This window comes from Vanrija pseudolonga, chromosome 3 (genome assembly GCF_020906515.1).
Source record: "Vanrija pseudolonga chromosome 3, complete sequence".
Lineage (NCBI taxonomy): Eukaryota > Fungi > Basidiomycota > Tremellomycetes > Trichosporonales > Trichosporonaceae > Vanrija > Vanrija pseudolonga.
The window spans coordinates 183,516-197,338 of NC_085851.1; the positions used below are offsets into that span (position 1 = coordinate 183,516).

Sequence of the window (13,823 nt, forward strand, 5' to 3'; positions counted from 1 at the left end):
CCGAAGTCATCGAAGTCATGACGACTCACGGAACCAAATTGTTCACGACTTCTCACTCCTGACGATGACATGAGTCACAACTTCATCGGCTCTCTGCCTCCCTCCACCGCTCCACCCACAACCACAATGGAAACGTACACGCTCGCGCACTTCCCGCCCAACGTCCGCACGCTGCACGTAGCGTACTTTGAGAACGTGACGAACGCGCCCGAGATCAGGCGGCGGCTGGTAGCGGCGGCAACAGCGACCGGCGCGGAGGGGGACGCGGCGCGGGCGGCCGTAGATTTTGCCTTTATCGAGGCTGGGCTGGTGCGTTCTCCCGCGCGCCGTGTACATGCCTGACCCCCGCAGCTCGTGTCGAAGGAGCACCTCCTCAGCGGCGCCCTCGCTGCCCTTCTGACCTCCTTGCCATCCGACGCGCGCGCCTCCCTCCCCGCCCCGCCAGAGCCCAAGACCCGCTCGCATAACCTCCATTCCGAGGTGCTCATGGCGCTGAGCCCAAACAATAACATCACGGACGCGATCCGCCGCCACGGTGTCGGCGACGCGACGACGCGCCTCGCCGTGGTCAAGTTTGCGGCTGAGGGCAGTGCCCAGAAGGAGGTGTATGACGCCATTGCTGCTGTTGTTGATGGCGAGCTGGTGCCGCTTGATGCGCTCGACGAGGTCTCCAAGATCGACTGGGCGCGCGTGGACAAGGTGCGTGGTGCTAGAGGTGGTGGGCTGACCGCGCCAGGTGTACAAGCTCGGAGAGATGAACCAGCTCAAAGTCGACAACGTGGCCCAGCGCAAGGTCGCCGCGGTCGTCAACACCGTCGCGATCAAGCACGTCACCTAGCCCCGCGGCAACGCACGCACACCTCCATACCCCGCATCATGATAACCCGCCATGCATATTGTAGATAGTCCCGTACTAGCCCTACGCCACGATGGAGAGCAGGCCAAACCGCTTCGCGGGCTTGGCGACCGCGATCGGGCTTTTAAAGTCTGCGCCGACGCCAGCACCGCGTGCAGCCAGTGCAGGCGCGCCGAGGCGGAGCAGCGCGGCGTTGCGTGCGTCCGCGCCGGCTGCGCGTCCGGCGGGCTTGGAGCCTGATGGCCGCACGAGGTGCCCTATTAGCGGGCCGAGCACGAGCTGGGTGCGTCGCAGCGACTCGAGCAGAATCGCGGGAAGCGTCGACTTGAACTCGGCTAGTGATGGTGGCAACTGATGGTTAGCAAAGAAGCGTACAGGCCAACCCACCCTTGCGAGAAGCTTGTTCACCACGTCGTCCTTGCCCACATCGTCGCCCTTGAGGAGGGTCAGGAAGCCGAGGTCGAGAGCCGCCTGCGCGACAGCCTCGTCGCCCTCTCTTCTCCAGCCCTCGAGGGCGCGCACCTCCGTCGTGAAAGCCGCCAACAAGTTGGGCACGATCTGCACATTTGTTGTTGGCGGGATACCCAGCTTGCGCACACCCTTGACGAGGTCGGTGAGGGCCTCGACGAGGAGCACTGATGGCTGTGTGGGGTGAGGCCCCTGCCACGACGCTCTAATCTCGTCGGCACCGCGGTGCTCGGCAAACAGAGGGTGGAGGGACGCCACCTGCGCGGCGACAATCTTCTCCTGCCACTGGTTGGTCGACGACTCGTGGATCTCCATGAGCTCGGTCTTGATCGCAGCTGGTCGGTTAGCAGAAGCACGTGGGCTAGACACCTACAGAGATCAACGCCAGTGTCGCCAGTCAGGTCAGTGAGGAAGGGCGACGTGTGCACGACGTAGAGCGCGACACGGCCAACGAAAAGTTCAGCCTCGACGCTTCCAGTGGCGTCACGGTGGCCGCCAACAGCCGCGAGGACGTCGCCGAGCGAGTTGACAAACGCATCGAGCGCAGTGGCCACCTTGGTGCGGTACTCGCCGTAGAACGTCTCTGGCAGGCCTGCGAGATCCGCCTTGAGGTCGGATGCTGCAGACTCGAGGACAGTGAGCACCGAGTCGAGCAGAGGCGTGCGGAAGCTAGCTCGCTTGTGCACAGTCGACAAGAAGGTGGTGAACGCCGTCGAGTTGGTTGCGGCACCAATGCTCGACACCGGTGCTGGTGGGAAGGTGATGTCGGAGAAGATGAACTTTTCCGGGTCGTTGTCGAGAGACTCCTCGCCCGCCCGGATCTTCTCGCTCGCAATCCGCAGCGTCGACTCGGCGTTCTTGATCAGAGCGTCGAGCTTGGCCGTCCAGATGGTCTGGACGCGCGCACCCCACTCGGCCTCCAGAGCCTGAGATATTTGCTGCTCAAACGCCGAGTCGCCGAGCAGGTCGCCAATGGCCGAGCGCACGGCCCAGACGTCAGAAACCGACTGCAATTCTGCGAGCCACGACGGCACCGACTGGCGCAGAAGCTGGATCGCAGACGTCTGCCACGCGTCGAGCTTCTTGGACAGCTCGGGCTCGGACGACGGAGCGATGAATGGCGTGAAGCCAGTGACGCCGGAGGGGAGGTAGCGGAGCAGGATCTGGGAGGAGGGGAGGGCCTGCAGGATACGCGGTGTGGACACTGGTGGCCCACCGCCGCCGAGAGCAGTGTGGTTCGCCGGCGGGAGCGGCAGGGAGATGGACGCCATGCGCGTCTTGCGGTGGGTGGACACGCGGCGGATGATACCAGAGGGGTGGGTGGGCGGGAGGTCCTCGCCATTCTGCACCAGGCGGATCGCCTCGGCGATGATACTCTCATTCCCAGATATCTTGCGCTTGGGCTCGAACACATCGCGTGCATGGTCGACTGCGTCGAGAAGGCACTTGATCGCGTCGGAAAGGACGTGGGCGATGGAATCGCGCTGCTGCGCTGCACCGCGAGCGGCAGCCGCCGCCCCGACCTTGGAGTTGCTCCGCTTGCGGTTCCCTGTTGGCGGTGCGTGGACCAGGTGGTCCTTGAGCGCCTTGAGCCGCTGGGAGAGGTACAGATCAAGCGCGTCAGGGATGGGCAGGGAGTCGAGAAGGACGATAGCGAGGGTGGTGTCGCTCAGCGTCTTGGTGTCGACTGCTTCGCGTGAGCGCAGCGATGCCGTGGCGCGCTGCACGATCTGTGATCGGAAGGGAAGGAGGGCTTCCCACTGCTTCTGCAGGAGCGGGACATATGGCTGCGGGGTTAGCGACGTCGAGAAGCATAACCCACCCCCTTGACATCATCCGGCATGGCGGTCAGCCCTTCCTTGACGACACGGCTCAAGAGCCATAGGAACGCGGCGTTGAGATACGAGTGGTGCGCGAGGTACGAGTAGAGGGCTGGCGGGTTAGCGAGCGAGAACCTCGGCGCACCCACCCTCTGGAGCGTCGAGCAGCAGCTTGAGGTGCGCAGCGACGGGCAGCATGCTCCCGACGTCCTCGTCCTCTGCCTCGTCCTTGTCCGCGCTGGCACCATCCGTCGGCGGCAGCTCGGTGGGGTTCGCGCATGCCGCAGCGACCGTCTTGAGGCTGGAGCTCAGGCGGAGGGAGGACGAGTGGAGGGATGTGATCTGCGATGCCGAGGTCAAGAGGTCGCGATAGCGGGTGCTGCGGGGGTTGGTTAGCTGCCTGCCTGCCTGCCTGCCTGCACCTCCATCCTCTTCCCATCCCTCCAGCCCCACTTACCCAACCATGGACCGCAGCTCGGACTGCTTGTTGAGTGCGTCGGCGCGCATCTTGCCCTCGACGCGGCGCACCTCGCCGACCGGCAAGCGGCGGAACACGTCGTCCGGCTCGATGCCCGCCCAGTTCGCGTCGTCGCCTGATCCAGCGGCGGCCGCCGCCCGAAAGCGGCGGGGGATGCTCGCGCTCGAGGCGGACGCCGAGTCGGTATCCTTGACTGCTGAGAGGCCCGACGTGCGGCGCGCAAGCCGCGGCGCAACGCTGCTCGCCGAGCTGCCGTGTGGATGGGGGTACGGGTGGGGGAACCCGCGCCCGAGGCCCTGCCGCGATCCCGAGGCGATGGAGCTGCTCGACGGCCGCCGGGGCGCGGGGCGGGCGGACATGGCGAGGTCGTGGGGGGGTGTATGGTCGTTGATGCTGCTGTTGCCGTCGTCGTGATGATATCGGCCACGGCCACGGCCACGTCTCGGCGTGGGCAACGGTGTGGTCGACCGTGGGAAAGTAATTCCCTCATCGTCGCTCGCTGTTGACAAGTCGAGCTCGACTTGTTCCCTCGCTTTCCGCATCACACCACCCACACCATGGCAATCATCGAAGAGGTCCCCGACTCGCCACCGGCCCAGAGGCAAGACGAGCCGATAATAGAGGACGTGACGGACGCGAACGCGACAACGTCGACGCTGCTCGTCGAGCCGGTGCGGGCCAACAGTGCGCAGGAGCTGGCGTCGACGCTCAAGGCGCTCTCTGCGCGGCTGGCGCTGCCGGACGACCTCCTCCCGTCGTACTTGAACGAGCCGCGGCGTGAGTTGTCCGAACCACCGTCTCGTCAACTAACGCGCTCAGCCGACCTAGCGGAAGAGTATCGCGCGCATGCCGAACAGCTCCTGCGCCACATCCACTCGGGGACAGAGCATCCCCTGTGGCCTGCCGTCCCCCTCCCCGAGCAGTCCGACATCCTGTCCGACGTCGTGCGCCTGCACGGTGTCGATGTGTGGACCTCGCCCGCGCTTGTATCCCTCGTCGACGCCATCGCAGCGGGCACGAACAACACGCCCGAGGTCGCGTGCCACATACTCGAACATAACCTCCGCCCGCTCTTCTCGCCGCACCCGCACCTCGCTGACACTCGCGCCCGGCAGCGCGCAGCAGGCGGCGACGGCGCCATGGGGGACATGCACGAGTCGCAGGCGTTCAAGAGCGCGCAAGGGTGGGGGAGCCACAACGCGCTCCGGTGGTGCGCTGTCTCCCTCCCCGGTAGCCTGCTCGACAGGCGCCTCGGGCTCGTCCTCCCGCCGACCCTCGTGCTCATGGACGACTGGGAGCCGGCCTGGCGCGACCGCGGCGCGTGGGTCCTGTCCGGGTGGGTCGGCGCTATCCCCGCCGACGAGCTACGCCGGCGCGGGCTGGACGCACTGTTCGTCAAGAGCCTCGTCCACTCGCTCTCCCTCCACTCGGCCCCACTGCCACACGTGTTGCCCGTGACGCTGTCCCTCGTGGCCCACCTGGACAGCAAGGCACGCGCCGACGCGCTCTCCGACATCGTCGACAAGGCGCTCGTCTCGGGCTGGGCGTACGCGCCGAGCGGGGCCGAGGGACGGGCGGTGTTAATCAACGTCGCTGCCACGCTCGAGACGCTGTGTGGCGTCCTCGGGACAGGCATCGCGCGGTGGCTCAAGAGCATCGTGCCCGCCCTGCTCGAGCCATTGCAGTACTCTCCCTCTTCAGCCCAGCTGCCCCATTTCGAAGCAAACGCGCACGCGCTGCTGGTTCTGCTGCGCACGCTGCGGTCCACTGGCCGCGTCGCGCGCTGGCGCGGGCAGATCCTCGACGTGCTTTCTCGTCTTTGGGTGCAGATCCGCGAGCGTGACTTTGGCCTCGATGGCCCCGAGGCTATCGGTGAGTCAGATGTAGATACCTGCTGTACTCAGCTGACACGCCAGACTCGTCGCTCCGTATCCAGGGCCTAGTGCGGGACGTGTTTGCCGAAGTCGGGGCCGAGGTGCCCTCTGTCAGAAGTGTATGTCCAGTTGACGTGCGTTCGTCACTAACTGGCTAGACCGAGTTCGCCACACTCCTCTCCCTCAACGCCACCGTCTTCGCCCCTCTCGTGGCTCCGACCGGCGCCTGAGTCCCACGCCCAGCCCCACCCACACCGCATAACTGTCATCAGATACATCTCTCTTCCTATGCATGTGCGAATTGATTAGACGTCCGCCCGCGAGCGGGAGAGCGGGGGGTAGCGGCAGAAGTTGTCCTGCACGCTCGTGACCGAGTAGTCGCCGGGCGAGCTCGACGAGATGGTGTACGTGTTTGTGAAAATGTCGCTAATGGTCTGTGTCTCGACGACGCGCGGGCGGCCACCAATGGTCTCGCTGCGCGTGTACGTGAATGTGAATGGCGGTGTGCCGGTGAAGCTGACGCTGAACACGGCCGGCTGGTCGCCCTCGCGCAGGTTGTCGACGCCGTCCTGGACGCGGACCGACGGCAGCGCGTGCACGCGGCGCTCGAGGCCATTGACTTCGCGCTTGCACTGAGCGTTCCCGTTCCTGTCCTTGAGCGCGACCGACTTGATGGCAAACGTGCCCTCAGAGTCGGCGGAGCGCGAGAACCTAGCCGCGCTCGACGTGACCGAGTTGAGGCGACCCTGCCATTCGTACTCGACGATCCACGGCGCCTTGCCCTGCAGCAAGAAGTCGAGCGTGTCGCCAACGCAGAGGTCCGTCTTGTGGTCGACGGAAACTACACGCGCCGTCTCGACCACATCCAGTGTGGTGGCGTGCACGTCGCTGTCCTCAATGACAAAGTCGCAGCCAGCGGCGTCGGCAATGCCAAGAATCGTAATCTCGTAGCGGCCGACCTCGGCGACAGTCTCCTTGGGAATCTCGAGCTTCCAGTCACGCGTCGGGACGCGGACGACATGAGGGATGACCTCGGCGGATGCTGGCTTGCGCACGCCGAGCTGGAGCGTGAATGGTGCCTCTCCAGTGAGGCGGATCTTGGCGTCGGTAACCAGCACTGCGTCGCGGCACAGGGTCACCGTGTTCTGCTTCACAAACGTTGCTGATGGCCGCGCGTGAACGTCGTGCTCCAGCGTAAAGTCCACAGGCGTGCTCTCGTAAATGTCGTCGCGAACAGACGTGAAGTGGTACTTGTGGTGGCCAGGGGCGCTGTCGAGGTGAAGGACACCAATCTCCTGAGCGCTCTTGAGCGCATGGTCCGAAGACTTGGAGCCGACAGTGTACTTGTACTTGACCTCGAAGGGCGAGAGGCCGACAAAGTGCACGCCGACGGCGTCGTCCTCGCCAGCACATAAGCCCTTGTGGCGGTACACGGACCCATCCTTGCGGACTGCGACCGACTCGATAAGCGACGCGCTGGGGCGAGGCTTGAAGTCGACCGAGTAGATGCCGTTGTCCGCGTCACCGGGGCAGTGGGCGTCACGTACGCTGATGAGCTGGTACCTGCCCTTCTGCTTGAAGTTGATAGGGCTGTTGGGCGATGTCAATCTGAGCGAAGGCTGCTCTCTGCCGTCCAAACTGAACACAATGTCCCACGGACCGCGGCCGGTCAGGCGAAGCGGCACGTCGACACCCTTGCGATCGCCATCCTTGATGACGACGTGGTCCTGCTTGGAAAACTTGACCGTGGGGCGGTGGCGGTCAATGTCCACTTCGACGAGTCTGGTCGGGAGGCGCTTGACGCAGCCGTTGGCATCCTCGACCGAGATGAGCGCGACGTTGAGCTTGCCCGAGTTGCCAGACCGGGCCGCAAGGTCCTCGGGAACAGGCACCGTGAGGCGGAACTTGCCAGACTTGACAGGCACCGTGACGTTCTCCGACTGCATGCCCCACGACTTGCGGTAGGTGATGTGCAATGGGTCGTTGCCCATGATGCCGAGGTTGATGTCAAACTCGTCGGGGGAGCAAGCGAACAGCTGGTAGCGCGTAGCGCCGACAATGTCGACGCTGGCGGGCGGGTGCACCACCTGCTCAATGGGCTCCCTGTTCAACGGAAGGTCCTTGTAACGAGCGTCGCTGAGGAAGTTGAAGTTCTCGAGCGTTAGCTTCACACCAGGTGACGCCAACTCACGTAGATGTAGGTACCCTCGCGATCGGGACGCAGCTCGATCTGGCCAACTGGCGTGTCGAATCTGTGGGTTCGGATCTCGAGCTTGCCGCCCTTGCGCTGCTCGTTATAGCGAACGTGGAAGGGTGGCGAGCCGGTAAACTCGAACGCGACGTTGATACCAACGTCCATGGCGCTGAGGTGAGCGACGCCTATACTTTGTACTCACCACTCGTGGAGGGTTGTCACGCTCATCTCGGCCGTAGGTGGCGGCACCTCGCGGACCTCGCAGGTGGACGGCTCGAGGACGGTACCGGCGCAGCGGCCAGTGATATCGAGAAGCTTGTAGTGACCAGGCTCCTTCGCCCTTATAGCCAAGTTGTTGTCGAGCTTGACAGTGTGCACCTCCGTCTGGCCCGTTTTGCTCGACTTGAACGAGTACTTGATATCGAGGGGCTCCGACTCGCTGCCCTTAATGGCGAAGGGGACATCGGCGGTGCCGTTGACGAGGAGCTCGCGAGGGCCGTTGCACAAGAACGAGATGCTTCTCTCGCCCGTGACAGCGAAGCGGTAGGTCGACGAGTCTGCCGACGGCGTGTACATGTTACCGAGCGCGTCGGCCACGCTGGTCAACACGACACTGTAGGCGCCCTCCCGCTCGTGCGACACACGAAGAGGCACAATGTGCGTCTTGGACGCACGGTCACGGCGGAAGTGGCCCTGCTCAGCCTCAGTGGTCACGACCTCGTCCTCAATACCCTCGATAACGCCCTGCTCGATAATCGTCTTGCCAAAGTACTTCTTCCATTGGACCTTGAGCGGGGCGACGCCGCGAACCTCAAACTTGACCACGTCCTCGGCGCCGATGCAGCGGGCGAGGGGAGCCGCGGAGTGGCTAGGGTGGCGGATCAGCTTCCCCTTGCTGTCCTCGTTGACAAAGTCGCCACCGCCAGGGCACTCGATGATGAGGGCCTCGCGGTGGGGAGCGATGTTGAATCTGTCGCCACGCTTGTCGCTGACGGTGTGGAGCTGCACAACGGACGGCTTGGTGACAGCGAGGAAGAGGAGAGACTCGGACGAGGAGAGGTCGGGCGGGATGATGGTGAGCGACTCGGCCGGGCGCACCGAGTGAATGCGGGTGACGTCGAGTTGCTGGTCGCGCTTAACGAGCTCGTTGATGTCCGGAGTGTCGTCGAGATCGTCGTCGGCGTCCTGGTTGTTGAGCGCAATGCTCCAACCGACAGGTCGCTTCATACCCGACGCCGGGACGTTCTGGAGCTCGGCCTTGCCCGTCTCAAGATCGCGGAGGTAGTACGCGACCTGGTCAGGCGCCGAGTTGTTGAACACGACGGGGATGAATACGGGCTCGTTGCCGCCGTGCGGAAGGCAGTAGGTGAGCGAGAGGGGATTGAGGGTCGCCGTGCTGTCTGTCAGCTTGGAACACAGTCTCGCCAGCTCACCTGTAGGGCAGCAGGCGGATGCTATATGTGCCCGAGATGTGGTCGGGCTCGCCAAAGACGAGGCGCGAGAGGACGTGGCGGAGGAAGTAGACCCAACCCCAGAAGAAGCCCTCTTCGCCGAGATAAACCGGGCCTGCATGTGAGCTGCATCCTCAATGTTCCAACTCACCAAACATTGTGACCTTGGGCACGAACGCGATGGGCTGTGGGGTGAGCTACAACCAATCACTATGCAACTCACATCAGCGAGGAACCAGCACGCGACATTCCACAGGACGAGCAGCGGCGCGATGAGCGCAAACTTGCTCGGGGCGGGCGAGAGGCCCGGTATCCGCAGGAGCGAGACAGCTGCAACGGCGAGCAGCTCGACGGCGAACCACACGGCGGCAGACCACGGGCCGCGGAGGCGCGTCGCGCTCGACAGCGCGGTGGGGAGGTCGCCCGTGATATGGGGCGCGAGCACGTCCCAGAGCTTCATCACCTGGCGGGTTAGTGAATGCCTGGCACGTTACCCACCTCGACGAGGCCGAAGACCCAGACGATGAGCCGCCGCTGCTCATCTGGTGCGAGCCATGATGTTGGGATCACTGGCGGCGGTGGGGCGGGCTTGGACGCCGGCTTGGCTGGTGCGAGTGGGGTGGATTTGACGTCTAGTTTTGAGGGGGTGCCCTGCCTTTGCGGGGTGGCTAGGGCTGACATTGTCGTATGGCCATGGGCAGTGGACGATGAGAGCAACAAGTGAGATGGATCGTGGGTCGAGGTGAATCTCCTTGTTGTCTTTTGTGACGACGGACGGCCAAAAGGTTGAATGTTGGTCAAAGTGGGGGCCCGGTCGCGGAATCAAATTTCGGTCACTGCACAACGAGGCATCACTGCAAGGGACATGCTTGTAGCATTGATGAAGGTGTATGAAAAATGCTATGCTTAGAAGAGGAGGATACAGGCAACAGTCGCAATGACAAGGGTGAGGCCGCTAGCGGCAGCGATGGGGGAAGCGCCCGAGGGCTTGCCAGAGGCGGCGGCGGCACCGGCAGCCGAGCCAGAGGCGCCAGCAGCGTGCGCACCAGTGCCAGAAGCACCGGCGGCGGCACCGGCACCGGCAGCACCAGAGGCACCGGCCGCACCGGCCGAGCCCGACGCAGCACCCGACTGGGAAGCACCAGGGGCAGAGGCAGAGCCCGAGGCAGAGGTGGAGCTAGAGGAGTTGGCGGCTGGGGCTGTAGAGGAGGAGTTAGAAGAGGGGGAGGGGACCGCAGAGGAGGAGGAAGAGGGGGCAGCACTGCTCGTACCAGCGCTAAGAGCAGCAAGGGTGTTTGAGAGGTAGTTGATGGCGCCGGACTGTGCGTGTGTGAGTGGTCGAAACTGGGTTTGTCACTTACCCAGTCGTTCATGTGAGCAGCCCACACCATGATACCGGTGAGAGGGTAGTTGCTCTGGGCCTTGAACTGGTTGAGGCAGGTGGCAAAGTCGGTGGGGTTGGGGAGCTCGTCGGCAGAGCCAGCGGTGGCCGAGTCGGACTGGCTCCAGAGCTTGCCGATGGTGATCTGGCTGAGGGGGATACCGCAGGCCTGCGAGATCTGGTTGACCGAGAGGAAGGCGGGGTTGGCCGAGTTCCAGTACGTGTTCTGGGCGGGGGTCAGTACCGAGCTGGCAGGCTGGCCGCTCTCCACCCACCTCGCACGTGTTCCAAGCACCGGGCTGGCCGTTGTAGAGCTGGAAGTTGTACCACGAGATCTTGGAGCCGACAGCGCCCTGGAGCTTGCAGTAGACCGAGTTGACACCGCCAAACGACGAGCCGTACATCCAGGCACTGGGCGTCGACGAGATGGCGTACTGGCTCAGAGGGAGCTGGTTGGCGAGCTCATTGTGGAACGACGTGAGCCAGCTGAGCGCGTTGGCCTGGTCGTTCTGGAGGGGAGCAAAGTCTGGGGTCAGCGACACACCCGGCGTCACCACCCACCCTCGTAGTCAATGTCGACACCGTCGACATTGTACTTCTTGACCCAGGCGCCGATAGCCTGGGCAGTGGCGACGGGGTCGGCCTTGTTGCTAACGATGTGGTCTGCGGTCGGGGTCAGCCAGCGGGCCCAAGCGCTCCTTACCCACCGTCGTCACTGAAGGCCGAGACCATGATGGCAATGCCATTGTCGTGGTAGTTTTGGACGATGGCCGCGCGCTGGGCGTCGGTGAAGCCCTGCCACGAGGCGGGAGCCTGAATGCGGTGTCAGCGGCGGCGGCGGCGGCGGCGCGGGTCTAGAGTCATAAGGGGTCACACATACGGCCTGTGCGCCCTTCGACTCCCAAAAGGCGAGGAGGACGCGGTTGTACGGCTTGATCTTGTCGGCGAGCGGCCAGGCGTCGTACGAGATGAGGTCTGGGGTAGGGTGTGTGTTAGTGTTGGCGGGCGTGTCGGCGCTCGTCGACGCCGTCGCACACACCATTGATGTACAGGCTGTAGTGGGGGGCGCTGAAGGAGAAGCCGCGCTTCTCGACGGCGGCGGCGGGGGCAGCCGCCTGGGCCACGGGCGAGGCGGCGACGAGCGAGGTGAGGGAGAGGAGGGAAACGAGTGTGGTGAGCAGCATGGCTGTGTGCCTCCGCGGGGAGGAGAGTCGGGGTTGAGAGAGTGAGAGAGGAGGTGAGTGAGATGGAGAGGAGGAGGAGTGAGTTGCGAGATGCACTTGTAGCAGGTGCAACGCGCACCACCCCTCGCCTCGATTGTCCCTGTTTACGTGCCTGAATTTGACCCGTCGTGCGTGCAACACCAAACACGTCAAACGCGCTTCAAATAGAAACAGCCAAGGGAAGAGTGCCGAGTTGAATTGAGGGTGCTTGATCGTCAAGAAAGGTAAACATTGACAAGGAGGGCTATATGAGTGCATGTATGCATAGCATATGCACAGTAGTTGTTTGTGTCGAGTGAGACTCAGACGGGTGTGAAGCTGGTCATGTCTATGCATGCACACTCGGCACCACTGGGCGTCGTGTCGTGAAACGCACAGGCCGCGTCGGGCAAGAGCAGCGTCTATGCAGTTCGGAAATCCAGCGGGCCTACCAGTGAGAATCAGGCTCGCTTAGTCGATTCGCCCGCCTATTGAGGACAACCCCCTCAGCGACGTCTGTGCGGCGCGGGCGGGGCGAGGGTGGCCGGGTGGCACTTGTAGTCGACGACGCACGGTGCGACGCCGGCGGCAGCGGCGGCGGCGGTGCGCTGCGCTGCGCACCGACGCGCATCATTCATTCACACTGTATCGGGCATCGGGGCACGGGGCGAGCGGCGAGACGAGTGCAGCAGCACACAGAAATGATGCAAACAAACACCGACAAGACACAAAGTGGCCGTCATTGCTGCTTCTCCTTCTCACTCTCACCCCCACCCACTCACTCACCCCCGGGCCACTGGCGCAGTCGCGTTCCCCCTCGCGTCCGCACCACCACAACCACAACCACAACCCCTTCTTCACATCCCACTTTACATTCACATCCTTCCACTTCCTTTCGTCCAGGCGACTCCACTTTGGCTGGACCAACTGTGCCCCGGCTGGCCAGTCCTCTCCCACCCAGCCCAACAGCGAGCAGCATGATCGCCCTCGTCGTCGCCGCCCTCGTGTGCCTGCTCGGCCACAGCGTGCGCGCGCAAGGCCTATTCCTTTCCCCGATATCCAACGCCACTGCCGGCGCGGCGCTGACCATAGGCTGGAGCGGCGGCGTGCCGCCGTACGCTGTGTACGTCGCCCCCCTTTGCTGCGTGCTGACTCCAGCGCCGTGCTCGCTTTCGACAGCGCCGACCTCGCGCTGCTCGACACGACGGACGTCGCCTCGGGCCTCAACGCCACCACCTACGACTGGACGGTGGTCGCGTCCGGCGCTGCGCTCCAGGTACGCCTGAGCGACGCTGCCGGCGGCGTCGTCTCCTCCGCCGTCTTCCCCGTCGTGAATGCCACGCTGTCCACCAGCAGCAGCGCTAGCAGCGGCATCCCCACCGCCGTGTCTGAGTCCACCTCCACCGCGCAGACCAGTGCCGTCAACAACACCGTCCCACCCCCCCTCTTCTCGACCAAGCCCGACACCGAGTCTCATGGCGGCATGTCGCAACGCACAGTCAACCAGATCATCGGCGGCGTGCTTGGCGGTGTTGTCCTCCTCGCCATCCTCGTCGCGTTAATCATCTTTCACTACCGCCACAGGCGCCCCGGGCACCCGCCAGCAATGCTGCACGACCCGGGTGAGAAGTCGCCCGAGCCAGGTTACGTGAAGAAGCGCCGCGGGTCGGAGATGTCGAACGGCTCGTCCTTCTTCTCCGGCGTTGAAGACTCGCCGGCCATCCGCCCGTCTGTCCGCGCAGCGAGCATTTCCCACCCGCTCCCGCTGCGTACGGGCTCGCGCGCCGAGACGAACAGCTACATCTCGCAGATGACGCACGACGATGGCGCAAGTGGTAGCGAGCGCGGTCCCAGCCGCAACGGGTCCGACCAGCGCCCGTCCGTCACCGGCCGCGAAAACTCGCTCGACGGCCCGCGCGTCTCCATCGACAGCTTCTACTCCAACCCCGACGGCGTGGCGGCCGGCTCGCTCCGCTCCGTCTCCGCCTCGATCTCGGCGCGCGCGAGGCCCGGCGGCTCGGCATTCAACTCTACCAGTATGCTTGGGATCGGGATTGCAAAGTAGTAGCGCAGGGATCAGCAAGCTCACATTCGCAAGG

General features: G+C 64.1%; 6 protein-coding genes across 6 annotated transcripts; 3 read left to right on the forward strand and 3 right to left on the reverse strand.

Annotated features, from left to right (window-relative positions):
- Positions 1 to 91: 91 nt before the first annotated feature.
- On the forward strand, positions 92 to 893 carry CGI121 (EKC/KEOPS complex subunit). The gene is made up of 3 exons (XM_062770136.1): positions 92 to 309; positions 352 to 699; positions 737 to 893. The coding sequence occupies exons 1-3, from the start codon at positions 127 to 129 to the stop codon at positions 836 to 838; spliced, it is 633 nt and encodes a 210-aa protein (XP_062626120.1). The 5' UTR covers positions 92 to 126; the 3' UTR covers positions 839 to 893.
- A 26-nt stretch (positions 894 to 919) lies between these two features.
- CG4848 (Conserved oligomeric Golgi complex subunit 1) lies at positions 920 to 3,992 on the reverse strand (the record flags this gene model as incomplete). Its single annotated transcript, XM_062770137.1, has 6 exons — positions 3,602 to 3,992; positions 3,294 to 3,523; positions 3,147 to 3,256; positions 1,698 to 3,111; positions 1,244 to 1,659; positions 920 to 1,207 (listed from the first exon to the last, which is right to left on the reverse strand). The coding sequence occupies exons 1-6, from the start codon at positions 3,979 to 3,981 to the stop codon at positions 920 to 922; spliced, it is 2,838 nt and encodes a 945-aa protein (XP_062626121.1). The 5' UTR covers positions 3,982 to 3,992.
- Positions 3,993 to 4,179: 187 nt separating this feature from the next.
- On the forward strand, positions 4,180 to 5,750 carry LOC62_03G003601 (uncharacterized protein; the record flags this gene model as incomplete). Its single annotated transcript, XM_062770138.1, has 4 exons — positions 4,180 to 4,399; positions 4,442 to 5,494; positions 5,539 to 5,615; positions 5,655 to 5,750. 4 exons carry the CDS (start codon positions 4,180 to 4,182, stop codon positions 5,724 to 5,726), a joined length of 1,422 nt encoding a protein of 473 aa, XP_062626122.1. The 3' UTR covers positions 5,727 to 5,750.
- A 22-nt stretch (positions 5,751 to 5,772) lies between these two features.
- On the reverse strand, positions 5,773 to 9,887 carry pom152 (Nucleoporin). Its single transcript, XM_062770139.1, has 7 exons — positions 9,640 to 9,887; positions 9,365 to 9,604; positions 9,293 to 9,326; positions 9,124 to 9,256; positions 7,893 to 9,086; positions 7,688 to 7,859; positions 5,773 to 7,649 (listed from the first exon to the last, which is right to left on the reverse strand). The coding sequence occupies exons 1-7, from the start codon at positions 9,820 to 9,822 to the stop codon at positions 5,802 to 5,804; spliced, it is 3,804 nt and encodes a 1,267-aa protein (XP_062626123.1). The 5' UTR covers positions 9,823 to 9,887; the 3' UTR covers positions 5,773 to 5,801.
- Positions 9,888 to 10,047: 160 nt separating this feature from the next.
- Positions 10,048 to 11,750, reverse strand: LOC62_03G003603 (uncharacterized protein; the record flags this gene model as incomplete). Its single annotated transcript, XM_062770140.1, has 7 exons — positions 11,562 to 11,750; positions 11,403 to 11,497; positions 11,230 to 11,335; positions 11,084 to 11,185; positions 10,798 to 11,048; positions 10,503 to 10,748; positions 10,048 to 10,461 (listed from the first exon to the last, which is right to left on the reverse strand). The coding sequence occupies exons 1-7, from the start codon at positions 11,704 to 11,706 to the stop codon at positions 10,048 to 10,050; spliced, it is 1,359 nt and encodes a 452-aa protein (XP_062626124.1). The 5' UTR covers positions 11,707 to 11,750.
- Positions 11,751 to 12,701: 951 nt separating this feature from the next.
- Positions 12,702 to 13,789, forward strand: LOC62_03G003604 (uncharacterized protein; the record flags this gene model as incomplete). The annotated part of the gene is made up of 2 exons (XM_062770141.1): positions 12,702 to 12,847; positions 12,883 to 13,789. The coding sequence occupies 2 exons, from the start codon at positions 12,702 to 12,704 to the stop codon at positions 13,787 to 13,789; spliced, it is 1,053 nt and encodes a 350-aa protein (XP_062626125.1).
- Between the last annotated feature and the right edge of the window lie 34 nt (positions 13,790 to 13,823).